General features: G+C 37.2%; 2 protein-coding genes and 1 pseudogene across 3 annotated transcripts; all 3 read right to left on the bottom strand.

Annotated features, from left to right (window-relative positions):
• Window positions 1-2459: 2459 nt before the first annotated feature.
• On the bottom strand, window positions 2460-10207 carry LOC128895902 (jouberin-like). The gene is made up of 7 exons (XM_054158886.1): window positions 8791-10207; window positions 7816-8396; window positions 7275-7423; window positions 6561-6914; window positions 6338-6493; window positions 5527-5975; window positions 2460-5060 (listed from the first exon to the last, which is right to left on the bottom strand). Exons 1-7 carry the CDS (start codon window positions 10068-10070, stop codon window positions 3797-3799), a joined length of 4233 nt encoding a protein of 1410 aa, XP_054014861.1. The 5' UTR covers window positions 10071-10207; the 3' UTR covers window positions 2460-3796.
• Window positions 10208-10696: 489 nt separating this feature from the next.
• Window positions 10697-13649, bottom strand: LOC128895904 (dynein axonemal intermediate chain 2-like). Of its 2 annotated transcripts, none has more exons than XM_054158889.1 (10): window positions 13119-13649; window positions 12892-13053; window positions 12547-12805; window positions 12211-12464; window positions 11987-12146; window positions 11712-11904; window positions 11504-11639; window positions 11282-11428; window positions 11010-11225; window positions 10697-10923 (listed from the first exon to the last, which is right to left on the bottom strand). In XM_054158889.1, exons 1-10 carry the CDS (start codon window positions 13296-13298, stop codon window positions 10837-10839), a joined length of 1794 nt encoding a protein of 597 aa, XP_054014864.1. In that variant the 5' UTR covers window positions 13299-13649; the 3' UTR covers window positions 10697-10836. The 2 variants fall into 2 exon arrangements, 1 of the variants encoding a protein (XP_054014864.1); XR_008461880.1 differs by having other exon boundaries at window positions 10764-10923; window positions 11010-11214; window positions 13119-13305.
• LOC128895905 (uncharacterized) lies at window positions 13351-15605 on the bottom strand (annotated as a pseudogene).
• Window positions 15606-15708: the final 103 nt, after the last annotated feature.

Below are 15708 nucleotides of genomic sequence, written 5' to 3'. Positions count from 1 at the left end.
TTTGGATTTTGGTATCAGGAGCACATGATGTGCGAAGAGGTGGCACGAGAAATACATGGTATGTATCGAAATTCTGAGGAAATTTTACATTTTATTATTAGGAGAACATGATACTCAGAGAAATAGCTCAACTTTTAATTAAATATCAATACTTACCTCTTGTATCAGAAGAACGTAATGTGCGAGTAGGTATCATAATTTTTATTTTCTGCTCGATACTTACCTTTTGTATCAGGAGAACGTAATGTGCGAGTTGGTATCATAATTTTTATTTTCTTCTTGAAACTTACCTTTTGTATGAGGATCGCTTTAACAAAGAGGAGAGATACCAGTGAAAAGGGGGAAATTAAAGGGAAATGTGCTAGAAAATGAATAGACGTGAAGGGAACTGTCGGAAGTTGTTCAAGTATGGGTACAGAATATGTGCGAGAGAGAGAGAGAGAGAGAGAGAGAGAGAAACATGTGCGATAAGGATAGCTATCGATTTTGTTTTAAATTGATAATATATGGTTGGAATCCATGTATGACATATAGCTATCATTCGTGAACGGCGACCGACTCGCCATCTCGCGGACAAACACCCGAAGCTCGAGTGCGTGTGCAAGAGAGGGAAAGGAATATGTAAGAAAAGGATAGTGTGAGTTCAGGGAAAGAGAGAGAAAGGTATATACAAGACAAGGATACAGCGTGCGTGAGCGAAAGAAAGAGATAGGTATATAAAAGACAAGGATACAGCGAGCGTGAGGGAAAGAGAGAGAAAGGAACCCGAAAGACAAGGATAGAGTAAGCGTGAGCGAAAGAGAGAGAACGAAACATGTGCGGCAAGGATAGCGATTGTGGTGGCGCCATCTACTAACAGAACGCTCAAGCTTGTCGTGAAATAGTTCCACCGTTACGCTGCTAGATGACGCCAGCTATTTAAATTTTCAAAAACGTAATAAAAACCGAAAATTCTTATTACAGGTCAATTCTTGTAATGCTTCATGAGCATTCTCGTTAACGTTCATTGTTTACTAAAACAAATTAATGAATTAATTTACATGTAAACGTATGGTAAAAGGGTGGCGCCATCTAGCGGCGAAATGATGGACCTATTTCTCGACAAGCTTGAGCGTTTTGTTAGTAGATGGCGCCACCACACTTGCTATCCTTGTCGCACATGTTTCGTTCTCTTTCGCACTCGCACGAAGGGTACCTGTCACTCATAAACAATTTCGCGTAGGTTGTCTCATCGAGAAATCATTGATTATTAATTAATAACAATCGGAATCGTACCACTAATAGCCCTAGAATGTTGCTACTGGTCCAGACTTTCTTCAAGATGCATCAAAGTGCACAAATTATCTGCTGATAATTAATAAACAATCGATTAATGCGAGGTGTGGACATGGAATGATTAATTATTACTTAATAACAATGGAAATCGTATCGAAAATGGTCCTTGAATGTTGCTAGTGATCTATACTAGAAAATTATTGATAATGTCTATTAACATTCGGTGGCGTGTCGCTATCCTTGTCTTTCATGATCCTTTCTCTCTCTATCTTTCATACACGCGCTCTGTCCTTATCTTACATGTTTCTTTCTCGCTCTTTCACTCACTCACGCTGTATCCTTGTCTTGCGTATACCTTTCTCTCTCTTTCCCTGAGCTCTCTCTATCCTTGTCTTACATATTCCTTTCTCTCTCTTACACATGGACTCGAGCCTCGGGTGTTTGTCCGCGAGATGGCGAGTCGGTCGTTGTATTCTGTATTCTGTAGTGCTATGGATAAGAGTCGGTCGCCGGTCACAAACGATAGCTATATGTCATACGTGGATTCCAGGCATATATATTATCAATTTAAAAAAAACAAAACGTTAGCTATCCTTGTCCTACATGTTTCTCTCTCTCGCACTCACTCTGTACCCATATTTGAACTTCTCGTGATTTCTGTCTTGCGGAACGCTCTCGGAAAATGTTCATAATTATTTAATAACAATCAAGATCGTATGGAAAATCATTCCTGAATGTTATCAATGATCTAAACTTTATATCAAGAATGCTGAAGTGGTTAAATTGTTTGCAGAAAGTTAATAAACCAACGAATAATTAGAGTACCAAGAGGGTCAGACCACTGCAAAAGCATTTTAAAGGGATCTATATTTGGAAAGTATTTAGTACCTTCAGTACGTTTTATCGAGCATATAAACAAACAAAAATTGAACACATAATTATCGTTAACGTGGAGTTACTCGATTCTACAATATAAAAATGAATCCACCTCGAGTTACGCGATTCTGATTTTCGATTGCAATTGAAAACACAATCCACCAAAATTTTCGTGCTATGGAAAGCAAGTTTGCTGAATCGTATCGTACAAATAACGTGCGACCATACAACATATATGTGCATTCCGAACTGTAGTGACGACGTTAAAATTAGTAAAATTAGCGAACCTCTGCGAAACCGTTGGTGAGTCGAAAATCACAATGTTATTTATTATAAATATTAATACTTTACTTCATTTACGCATTGTATGACAGATATTTTACTTTCAGTTAAATATACGTATAATTATCGTAAGTTTCTCTTATCTTCTTTGCATGTAATTAAACATATCGACGACACAATTTTTATTACGATTGCGCCGATTCAAACGTATCGTTGGTTTCCGCGTTAGATTCAACCTCGTCGACATTCTGAAATAAATATCGTCGAGTAATCGAATAAGTCTACGTATACTATTTATCGTATAACTTACATAGAAATTTATACTTATATTTCCTTCTTTAAATAATTTATATATCACTTACGTATGCTCAATCGACAATCGTGCTGTCGGGAATACCGTTAAGCAACATTAAAAGGAACATAAAAAACGAATGCACGACGTTGAAGACGATCATAATAAAAAGAATGTACGCGTAGCAAAGGAATAGAAAAGGACAAAATATTATACTGATAGCAATGGTAGCGAATCTTGACAATATACCGCCCATTCTTCGCTCTCGTTTGCGAGATTCAATTTTTCATTTATACGCAACGAATTTAGGGATTAACCATCAATTTTTCCTAACTTCCTATATTTTCTTTAGTATCAACGGAAACGTCGAGTTTACGTAAATATCAAACCGTTACAACTTCGCTAATTTACATTTTTCTTACATTGACTTTTTTATCGTAAACACTTTCTTTTTTTTTTATTAAAAATGTTATCATACCTCTTCTTCGTCCGATTCAACACCTATCGGGGGTACGCCAGTTAATTTAAACGCGAGCATGAAATAAATCGTAAGCGTTACGTTAATTAAAGTCATTATGTAAACAATATATAAATACGTTAAATACAAAAAGGGGAGGATAATCATTTTTAAAGAGAATTTAGCTATTCCACCGAAAAAACACCCCATACTCGAAACTAAGGTTAACAGTGGACCGAGTAACACGTTTTATTTCTATCGAAATAGCATTTCCAATGCATAAACATTTTAATTGCATTACAAACGTTCTCGTAGGCGTTCACGATCAATTATCTAACTACCTTCATACGTATCGCGTGCAAGCAAATAACTAATACTGAATCATTTTAGTGTGTCATGTAAAACGAGTCCAGTTTAAATAAAAATGGTTAAATAAAAGTCAAACATAGTCGAATATTCGAGGAAAGACGAAACTATACGTTCAGGAAATAACAAAATCAAATGCGTTTCCTAACAGTTCTTTTCAAATATAAACTACGATTACAAATAAATATATATATATATATATTACTATATTCTACAATCCTAATTTCTGCATATTTAATAAACCTACATCAGACAGGATTTTTCTTTCGTCTAGGCTTGGGAACAGGAACTTCATTTTCGATAGTGAACGTCGCATTGCTAATCGAACTTCCACTGTCGGAATGTCTAAAAACGTTCGGGTCGCTTTCTACATCTCTCTGAATCGAATCATCGTCCGGAAGCAGTTTCATCGAATCCTCGTCGCTATTTCTTTCAACTTCAACGCCATTCTTTTCCACGACGTACGTTCCAGTACTTCCAGAAGAATTGGAGCGATCGTTATCAAAAAAATTACCCTTCCGCCAATTACTTTCTTTCAGGTTTCTAACGAAACTAGTTTCCATCGTTTTTGGAGATCCAGTTCCTACGATTTCATTGTAAACGTTGCTCTTACGATAACTCGCTGCGCTATCGGACAAAGTCTTGGACAGATGATCGCGAGGATCGTTGCTTCTCGGTTCCTTCGCGCTTTTAGATCTAATTTTCGCGCGTCGTTCTGTGTATATATTATCGCTTGCCTTCCTATCACCTAGAGTTTTCAATTCCACGAGCTCGCGTTCGACGCTACTCGAATCAAAATACGAACGGTCATCGGTGCTACAGTAACCTAACGATTTTCTATTCTCGTCTCGACTGGTCGGAACTTTGCTCTTAGTTGCCTCCAGAGGAAAGTTCCTACCCGATTCTACGTCGCCCGAGGATCTCGACGTGTTCGACAAGATCCGATCGATCTTCTCTATGATATTATACAATCGGTTCGCGCTTTGACTCTTCAACGTTCGCTCGGTTTCGTTTAATCGCAGCAGCCTTAGTTTCGCTTCCGTATGCTTGTCGTTCCTCTCCTTCAGAACGCTGGACTCGATGGAACAGAGCTTGTAGTTTCTTCTACCCTGTGAGCCTCTCTCTCTCGAAATTTCTTCAGGCGTTTGGATCCTGCTGTTCGATCGCGATCTTTCCCTTGGCGTTACAACCGCGTTCAAAAATCTTCCCAAACCGTCGCTATCGTTTACTTTATTTCTCGGCTCCTCCGTCGTCTTCAATCCTACGTCATCGCCAGTCGCGTCTTTGTTGAATCTTAAAACTCTCACCGGCGCGGAACTGCCGAATGTTGACAAGGCCAACACGTGGTCGTGCGGATGATAATCCACGCAAGTCACGGCACGGAAATTTCGTTCAAGGGTGTATTTCGCAAGGTGGCTACCGTTCTCCAAATTCCACACGTTCAAAGTCGAATCCTCCCCTCCGCAAAAGATCAGGCCACCGCAAGGCGAGATGCAGGCTGTCGATTGTATCCTGCGAACGAATATATCACAGTCAATTCTTCTTTATTTTTATTAATAGTTGGGTTACTGTAAAACTACCCAATTCGATGCATACCTTTTATACATACATATCTTTGTAATTAGGAGCAGAAACAAATTATTATTAAATAATTTGTCTGAAATTAATTCTTTGTTACGATAATTGTCCTTAAATGATGCAATAAAGGATTCTTAACGATCGTGTGACTTTAGAAAGAAGTTTCAAGTATGTATAATGTATGCATATAATGTATGATGTGGATCGAATCGACCGACTTGGTAGTTTCAGCATAAACCAACTTTATTACTAGACTAGATATCTATGCAAATTCGTACTAGTTCCGTTTAAAAGAATGCACCTATTACGAGTGTATCGTTCCATTTATGAGAACAATTGAAATAACGAAACGGTAGATCTTCTATCAATTTGCAAATTGCATAATACTAATGCGTAATACCTCTGATTGTTTAGCTCGTTGTATTTTTGCAACACCACGCCAGTAGCGAGCTCTAGCAATCTGAGCCCGTTGTTCCTTGAGTGGACGAGGAGCCTGGATTCCAAAGGGTGCAAAACGATCGTGTTGATTATCACGCCGTCGACCTCTCTGACCCTTATCTTCCGCGATATGTGCCACTCCATTCTGGAGGCTGCACCGCGATTCTTTTTCACCGTCCATAATATTATCGTGCCGACGCTGTCCGCCGTTAACAAATTACTATTCTTTTGGAAGCACATCGAGTTTATAAAACCCTCGTGACCCTCTAATTCCTGGCTGAGGTCGCGTCTTCTCGATTTCCTGTCTCGCGTCCAAATGCGAGCTACGCGATCGTAACATCCGGTCGCCACGGTCCAAGGATTCTCAGGGGCGAATTTGCCGCAGTACACGTACGACGGATGTGGCATCATCTGTTGCAGATACAACGGGATTTAATTTCGACCGATTTTACGGAAACGTTAAATTAATTAACCCCTTGGACGATCACGCACGGTCTACCGAGGACCCCAAGCCTCGTTACGCGAGTAATTTACATTGGTTACATTGTTCTAAATTATCTTGAACTATCTTTTTACGAGATATTATTTCATCTGTATTAAATCTCAGATTGATCTTAATTCGTGGTTCTATTTACATCGGACTCTACTTATTGTTTTTGTATTCTTCTTACGAGATATTATTTCATCTGAAATTATCTTGAACTAGTACTGTACATACCCAGAATAAGACCGCGTGTTCGTCTAAGGAATTAATAATAGATACGCATCCTTACTTCTACGTGTTGTACGATCCGATTGCGTATATCCCAAATACGAGCAGTCTGGTCGGACGATACCGAGAGCAGGTACTTGTCGTTGTTTGCCCAATGAAGGGAGTATATAAAAGTCTTGTGCCCCGAAAACCGGGCGTAGACTTTCTTCGTCTCGACCTGAAACGGTTTAATGTTCGTTGGAAACGAAGCATGGACGACGCGGTAAACGTTTTATTAAGTTCACCTCGTAAACGACGATAGGATAATCGTGTTCCTCGGAATTACCGCAGGCTAAATACTTGCCGTCGTTGCTGAAAGCAACGAAGAAGCATCCGTTCTCGGTGACGTCCGTCTCGAAGATGATTTCGTTCGGTATCTTGCAAGACTGGGCGGCCAATCGCGTCCATTTCGGTAACTCTATCAAATCCGACGTACGAGTCGAAGCCTTTTGCGATTCGCTGCGTACATCGGACAGATCGTGCAACGATAATTGCTGATAGAGAACGGGTTCTAACTTGGGAGGATCGATGGACGTCACGGTGACGAATAAACTGCTGGGGTACTTTTCCCTTTTCCTCGACTTCCACCACGTGTACGCCTGATAAATCGATTAAGAGGTCAATATACAAAATATAAATAGAGTGGATCTTACAAACTACGTATCTTCTCATGGTTCTATTTTCATTATTCAATAAAAGACGTAACATTTCGACGTCGTATTGCTCGCCTTCGGATATTTAATTGCTCGTAAATCATCAAAACAGATAATATACACCTTTACTAAACGATAGCTATTATCGTTCGCACTAACCTACTTTCGATGTATTTTACGTTTATTTACGGTATCTTTATAATTTATAAGGTCGAAAACGTGTCACGACATTTCTTTTATCGACAAATATAATTTACTCGGCATTTTAGACTCCAGAAATACGACGTTGCATTTGCAATCGCTTACTTCGCACGTGTAAGCTCCCTCGAGTTTCTTGGCGTTCTTTTTAGGCTTGTACAGTTGCAGCCTGACCATCTTGCCGATGTGCGAGACCCCGTTCTTTCCTACGGGTCGCAGGAAAGCCCATGCGATCTTGTGCCAGCAACCTTCGCGACCTGTTACATAATATTAACGTAAGTGGTATAAAGTGATTAAGCACAGAACAGAATATTATACAGATTACACTATTCCAGACTGCTTGAATAACTAATTTATTTTTGGCGATAGGCAGAGACTTTGCTAGTGACACAAAGAACTGACAATTCCATTAGAAAAGAAGAAGTTGATCATAGGATATTTGTTCATACCTACTCTGGAAGGTAATAAACGAACCATTCAAGTGGACTGTCTTAAGCTCTGTATTGACATGCAGAATTAGAACAATGTAAGCATACCGTAAACAAACATACACAAGTATCTTCAATACTGCAAATACCAAGGAGTACCTAACTATGTTTGTTTCTGCTCTACTTGCTAACAACGTTTATTGCCAAAGTTTATTACTTGCCAAATTTATCATAGTTGAAGCTGGCCTCTGCAAAGCTCAACAGATCAACGATTTCAAAAAGAATTACGACCTGCTCGTCATCGGTGTTCAACAATGCATCAAAATCATGCTCGAACACCAGCTCTTCTTCCCATACCGGTACTATGGATCTGTTCTCTTTAAAGTCGAATTTTCCTGTTATCACGGGCTGCAAATACGCCCGCGTGCCGGACTCATTTTTCAAGTACTCTCCAGTCTCGGTTTTCACGATATGAACCTTCACCATGGGATGCCTGGTTACATAGTCGATCTCTAACGTATTCGCTTTGTGAACCGTCACGAGGACATACTTGACGACCCTTTTTTTCTTTTTCTTTTTCTTAGAGTCTGTCGCGGCGTCAGGGCTACGAACGGACGAATCCGAAACATTCTTTCGTCGACTTTTTCTCTTCTCCTTTTCGCTTTGCGATTGACGCCGATGATCCTTGCGCGTCGACTTCTTTCTTTTCGCGATGGATCTCCTCGATTCGTTCTCGTTCGACGATTCCCTCGAACGATTTCCTTCTGCGGTGTCATCATCGGTTGTGATCACGGTGCGTCGTCTGAAATTAATTTTAAGGTTAACAAAACGCGTCTATTTAATTATTTTTATTGAAATCTTCGGTTCTAGAATTTATTTATTCTCTTATATACTATGATCATTAGTTGTAGAACTTATTCATTTTCTTATATTGGAAATGTTATAATAAAGCAGACGATCGTGAAAGATGTCGAATAATTCAACAACTATTTGTCGTTCATTCATGGCTTTAGAGGAGTAATTATTTTCTAATAATTGGAAAGTTAGAATCCACCCCTACGCAGGCGCGCCGTTCCGACTCGCGCGGATACCGGGTTGCCTATCGTCAGGGGCATCCACATTTTCCTTAACTGGATTCAATGTTTAAATATATGTACCTTCGCCAAATAAAAAGTGTCTGTATTTAGAGTATTTACCTTTCCTTCTTAACCCGGTCACGATCTTCTTTTACCAACGGTTCTTCGGAGGATCGATAATCCGATCGGGCCGTGGCATCTAAACTATCTAAGGTATTCGAGTCATCCGAATTCCTCTTACCGTTTTCATGAAAATTTTTCGTCTTCTTTGTCAAGCCATGATCAGCTTTGATTTCGTCGTCGTCGTTACATTCATCGACGCTTTCGATATCCAATACCGCATCGCCATTACAATTTTCGAACCGGTCTACGAACGAATCTCTCGCGTTGTTGAAATCTTCGATCGTACCAACTGTTTCTTCTGGGACGTTCCCTTCGATTTCCTTCATCTCGATTCTCGCTTTCTCGCGATCAGTCTCCACGCGTAGAATCTCCTCGTTATCCGAAACGAACGCTGCATTGTCGAAACCGGAGAAGGATCTCTGTTTCTGCGACGATTGGTTTATCGATCGTTGATCCACGTTCTCCGTCGATAAAGTCGTCCAAGGGGTGCCTTTCACTTCTGGTAATCGAAACACAGAGGTGTCTTTCGACCAACGTTTTCTCGCCGGTTTTTTCGCCTCCTCCGTTTCATTTTTTCGTCCATCCCATTGTCTTCTGCTACGGGGCTTCCCTTCGATTAAATCTGGATCAGTTTGCTTCGTCGTCAATTTGTTCTTTCTCGTTGTTCTAAATCCTCTTTCGTTCGTCGTTTCGCCTATCGAAGATTCCTCGAATTCCTCTATTAAATCTATAGAATCCACGACTTCTATATCATCCTGTTCTTCTCTAAGACCTCGATACCCGATCGGTTCCATTCTCGTTTTTTCCTCTCGAAAGTTGTTCGTTCTCGAAAATATCTGGAAACTTTCGGACTTCTTCGAAGACACCTCCGTTGCATTTTCGTTTTTCCTGATACTTTCGTCGTTACATTTTTCCGATTTATATTCTCGATGAATATCGACCAGAACGTTTACCGACTCCGTCGCAAATTCCTCTAAATCCGTAGAGCACGTATTATCAAATTTCTTGTTTCTATCGAATACTTCGAAAGCCTTTCCGACGCCTTCCTTGGTCGTCTTTTTAACGAAAACCGAATTTTCGGATGAATTCTCGATATCGCTATTTCTCGAACGCGCTTTGTTCGTATTAATTACGAGCGAGCGTGAATTCGTTTCATCTTGATGGCGTCTCTTCTTCTTCTTCTTCTTTATCGACGTATCTCTTAATTCTAATTCCATTTTCTTTTTATTCAAGTTGGTAACCGATTTGGAGTTCTGGATGGATTCTGTTTTCTTCATTGTAACGAATGTAATATAATAAATACTAAAATACTCGAGTCTCTTGCGACTGCCTTCCTAATGACGAACAAATACTTTGAGATGGTCAATGTAAACATTGACAATGCTTTACAATGCTACATTTTATGAAAAGTGTGCCGATGATACAATCGAGTAATTGTCTCGAAAACATATTCGATATTATCGTTTCGAACCTCTTAATTACGTAGTTTCTTAAAGGTTCTGCAAGGTTATGTTCGACTAGCGTTCTTCGAGTTCTTCTAGTTGGTACGCGAATTGACACGATTGGTCCATTCTATTTCGTTCTTCTTCTTACAAATTTCTATTTACACTTCTTTCGAAAATACCATTGTAGGTCGACTTTAAACGAGTTAAATACTTGGTAACGAAATGGTACGTTGACATCAATGGCAGGTGGACTAAAATTGACTGAAAAGTATGGGTGTACGTTAATACGTACAAATGCTTATACTTTTACGATACGTTCACGGGATCGATAAATTCAATACAGCTATCACTGATCCTGCTATTTACAAAATAAATAGGTCGTTCCTCCCAAAAACGTCCCAATACATATGTAATTAATATAAAAAAACTTATGTTCGTAAATTACAAGAAGGCATACATTTAAAATTTGTATATTATACATTATATAATAAATATAAGTTAATAACGAGGAAAGCATTTCTAAATTGGAGTAGTATTGGAGAGAAGATACCTTTAATTAACACGTTTAATATATTTAAATTACATTCTTGTAATGTATTTAAAAACCATTTTTCGAATTAGCCGTACCGTTTACTAGATGTTTGTCGTTTGCTTCCTCGTCTGTTGCCGCTTGCTTTGCTATTTCCTAGTAAAGTACGATAAATCCAGATAAATCTTTTAATTACAACAAAAACAACGATGCTAACGAATAAAATCTTGGATTACACTCACCATTGCAATAGCACTGTTGTAATCTTGCTCGCAATTCGTTATCATTGGATCATCAATATCCAGATTCAAAGACTTTGAATCTGGTTTTTCATCGTTTTTTATGTTTCCCGAGCATTCGATTTCGACGTTGGTATTTCGAAGAGACTTCATTTTTAACCTCATCTCTCTGTTTTTTGCTTCTATCACTTTTTCTCTGCGTGTTTCTCTATCCAGAAGCTGTCAATACCGATAATATAATTACAATAAAATTAAGCTAAAAAATTCAAACTTACAGCTGTGAATAAAAGTTTATCATTTTTTTGATTAGTCGTCAATGCTTCCGAGAATTCGAGTAGAAACGTTGTTCCATTTTTATTTGCAACAGCAGCCACGTGTCCTTGCTCGTGAGGTCTTATACATGTTAAAGTTTCATCGCAAACCTGGTATTCATTACGTTAAAATTAAAATAGTACATGCGAGTAACAATGTCCAGATGAACGCTAAAGGATGAATACTTTAACGCTAAGAATCGGAGAGTCTTGTTGAATTAACAAATCCCATACATCTAGAGTACCGTCCATTTTAATTAAGAAAAATACAGAAAACCTTGTCACGCTCCATGCTCCACCCATTAAGAAGTCCCTGTGGCCTCTGAAATGTGATAAGAGTGAAATATTTTCTGAGCGTAACGGTTACACGTCTGGAAATGTAAAATATATCTACGGTGTCCAAGCGATACAAGATTCTTTGCAATCTTCGGACCATATTCTCGTCGTCCAATCACCGATAGTTAAAAAATTCTTAAGAAACGTTGGATTCCTTTCTAGACTTATCACGGGTCCATACTGCGCCTTAAATCTAGTTGCAATTTTCTCACCTGCAGTTTTACCTTTGCGATTCCCCGATATTACCACGCCTAATCGCAAAACTATTATTTTACTCAACCGACATTTTATAAAAATAGTAAACAAATATTTGTACATCGCATTCTCGTTTACCATTTTCTAGACCACACATGAACCGTGTACCCATAGAAGGTTCAAACTGTAACGCAGAGATTCCAATTGCTTTCTCAACATTTTGATCCTCGGGTTTACATAAATCTATCACTAATGTTTCTGTAGGTACTTGCAATTTCCTAATGTCCCACCACATTATCTGAAATTGATATATCTTTCTTTGGCATCTCTATAATATATTTTTATTACACACATTGCTATACCTGTCCATCCTTCGAAGCACTGAAGAACTCTGTACCGGTTTTAGAATTTATCCACAAGACTTTGTTGCATAAATCTCTGTGACTAAATTCTACCGAACTTGTTTCAACTGGTTCTGGTCCTTTTCTAATATCCCAATAAGCTACTTGACCGGTCATTAATCCGCTGACTAATATATTGCTGTCTTTAGAATTGTACTCCAACGTTAAAATTGGACAGAATGGTTTCAACGTCATACAAGGAATATTTGGACTTTCTAAATGCAGAATACATGTGTATATACATATATATTCCAACTTTGTGACTTAGATATTTTAGACGATTTTAGTTTGACCTACCCACATTCCAAATGTACGAGACAGGATTGTCGTTTGATCCTTTTTTGAAGTCAGTATTACAGTAACTAGCTGCAAAATAATTTCCTTGATCTGGGGACCAGGAAAGATGTGTTATTTGCCTCTTCACTAGTGAAACATCGCGATATACATTCACTGTACGAGAATACGCTCTTTGCGTTAACGAAACTGGTTCCATGTAGCTGAAGTATTGTTCATAAATATTACAAGTATTGTTTTGCAGTACGCAATGTTCTACTGGCTAGAAGCAATTGTAAATATCGTTACAAATATTAACGTTTATGCCAGAATGCGAGTAAATTAATAATTAAGAGAAAATTTAAATACAGGTAACAATTGAAGCATTGTATGAATATACAGTTCATCCTTCTCTATTTTACGTTTATATCTGACTATTTGTTCTGTGTCTTTCACGTTCAAGTCCTTCGGCCAGCCACCTTCGGAATGGCACATACTACTATCTTTGAATGTTGCGGTATTTGTGTTCACCTGATGACATTAATAACGTGTTAACTAATTATAAAAGAAGAACAAACTTTAGCATAAATTTATACCTCATGAGCAGAATACGATTTGCCACATTGAGTCCCATGAGTTGCTGGATCTACTCGAATATAATTACACGAATGCCCTATATGTGGTTTAACATCAACATCAATTTTTTGAAAATCCGAAAGCTTGCATTGCTTTCCAAATTGCATTCGTTTCTTTGTGTAAGCGTATTGTAAGTTCATGTTTTTCAGAAATATAGACCGAAACGTTAATTTTTAATACAATAAATATTAGTTTTCGTTGATTTATTGCAAAATATTTTATTAAGACGTAGTTCATCAGAGAAACAGCATAACAAATTTTATTCTCGAAAGAAATAACGAAGTAATCGCTAATGTTACTCAGGGATTAATATGTTATTCACTCTATCGATGTTAAAACAATAAGCGAAATTGTTATGTTAAACATATACTCGACAATATGTACTATTATATAAAGTAAAATTCGGTTGTGTGTTTAATGATTGCAGATATCTGTGTTTCTTAGTTACTATAGTAACATGTATACATATGCAACCGTTTATATTAACGTAAAATTCTTTAATTGACAAGTGCTTTTCATTCGTCTGTTTGTACTAAAATTGGAATGTTTGGATTTAAACCTTGCTGAAGGATACATATCATTTTATATAATTTTACGTATTCCGGTCCTTTAGAATCGAAAAACGTCATATTAGGAATTAAATCTTCTAAAATTATATTAATTACATTTTTAAAATACTGTATTTGCTGTAACTGTTGTATCATTTCAAAGAATGACAACAACTGTCTCTTGTTTTTGTAAGATATGCATCGCGCTTTCGATATTCCTGTAAATGAAATTAAGTAGAATAACATACTAACACATTCGAAGAATTAACGTGTACCTTCAAAGCTTCTGGTATAAAAAAAATTCCATATTCCGTTCGATTTCCATCCTATTGTATTAGAGATATTATGGGGTAGTATTTCTTGTGCATTCAATTTCCAAATATGTAAATTAATAGAATCGTTAGCATTGTACTTTTTCCATGCAAAGTTCAATTCGGCATAAGTTTGTTTGATATTATCCAAATTGGATATGTTTATGTCTTCGGTGAATAGATATCGAAATACGGACATAAACTTAGTTAATAACGATGTATCGTAAGCCTTTTCTGTCAGTTTTTCTTGTACAGTTTTATTCTGGAATATACATACACGTATTTTTCGTTCGTTATTCTGTAATCGTTCTTCGAGTTGCTTACCGTTTTATTAAATTTCATCAAAAATATGTTCAACATTTTTTGCCGTTTTTTATTGTCGCTTGACTTTTCGGAAGATTCAATGTTTAGATATGCATGATACATTCTCAATGATTTAATCATTTCTCCAGGAATATTAAACGTATTCAGACTGTCTACAACATCCATAGCTACATAACTGTGTTCATATTTAACTTGCGATGTTACATTTCCATGAACTGGACACATTACATTGTCCACGTTAGGAAATGTACAATTAGTCGATTCGGAAGACACTCGTTGTATTAAGTCTTTCAATTCGTTAGTGGATGCTGCTGTGGATCTTTTGTTAAATTTAATACACCCAGTCTACGGAACAATTATATGAAAAAATAACTAAATTATTAATCATGTATTCAACAGTGCGAACACATTGCTTAATACAAAAGTATATTTTATATTTTTACAACTCCTAAAATTGTATTACCTTTGTTATGGAACTACTAGATTGAGAATTATTTTTTGATTTATGATTAGGATCTTTAAGTTTCTTAATTTCCATTGTACTTTTAACATTTCGTTTATTTATCGCGAGAAAATTTTTATTTCCCATCAATTTTTCTACGTGCGTAGCAGATCGTTTATTATCGATTTTTGTTTCTTTGTTATTTTTATTTAAATTCTGCCTTGTTTTTGTTCCTCCGTTACCTGAGTTGGTAATAAATACAAGCATAAAATCGAATAATAAGTATAACAATTTGCGTTAACTGTTGGCAATTTACCAGTTGCGCGAGGATTGTAAATTTCAGATATACCAGGTTGTTCTAAACATTTCCTTTCTTTTATCACTCTTGGAGATAACTTTTCTCGTAATTGCTGTGTTTGTAATAGCGCTCTACTAATCCCTGCAGCAATTTCTTCGACTCCAGTTTCTGACTTTCAGTGAAAAAAGACACGGAAATTAACCAAATTTGATTGTAAAAAAGAAATTGTTTAAAAATATTATCAATCGTCTTACTTTAGTACAAATACAAGTATTCTTGCCGACGTCCTGTGCGATAATAATTTCCTTACGCCATGGTTTTAAACAAAATATTGCTTCGTCGCAATTCGACTTCAACACATTTTTTACGTCTTCTGTAAATACCAATGTTCGATGTAAAAATTTGCTCAACGTTGAAAGATCGAGCGTTTGTTCTCTTTTCATGAGTAAATCCTGCCGTTTCTGGTAAAAAAAAAGCAAGAACAAAAGTGAACAAAAAAAAAAACGATACATCATTTACGAAAAATGAATCATATGTCACTCAAAGTGTTAACTGTATTCCTCGACGTGTAGTTACAATATATTCGATAATTTCATACGATGCACGTGCTAATTTTATTGTTAACTG

This window comes from Hylaeus anthracinus, unplaced genomic scaffold, assembly GCF_026225885.1.
Source record: "Hylaeus anthracinus isolate JK02 unplaced genomic scaffold, UHH_iyHylAnth1.0_haploid 5, whole genome shotgun sequence".
NCBI classification, from domain to species: Eukaryota; Metazoa; Arthropoda; class Insecta; order Hymenoptera; family Colletidae; genus Hylaeus; species Hylaeus anthracinus.
This window is presented reverse-complemented; position numbering and strand designations above follow the sequence as displayed.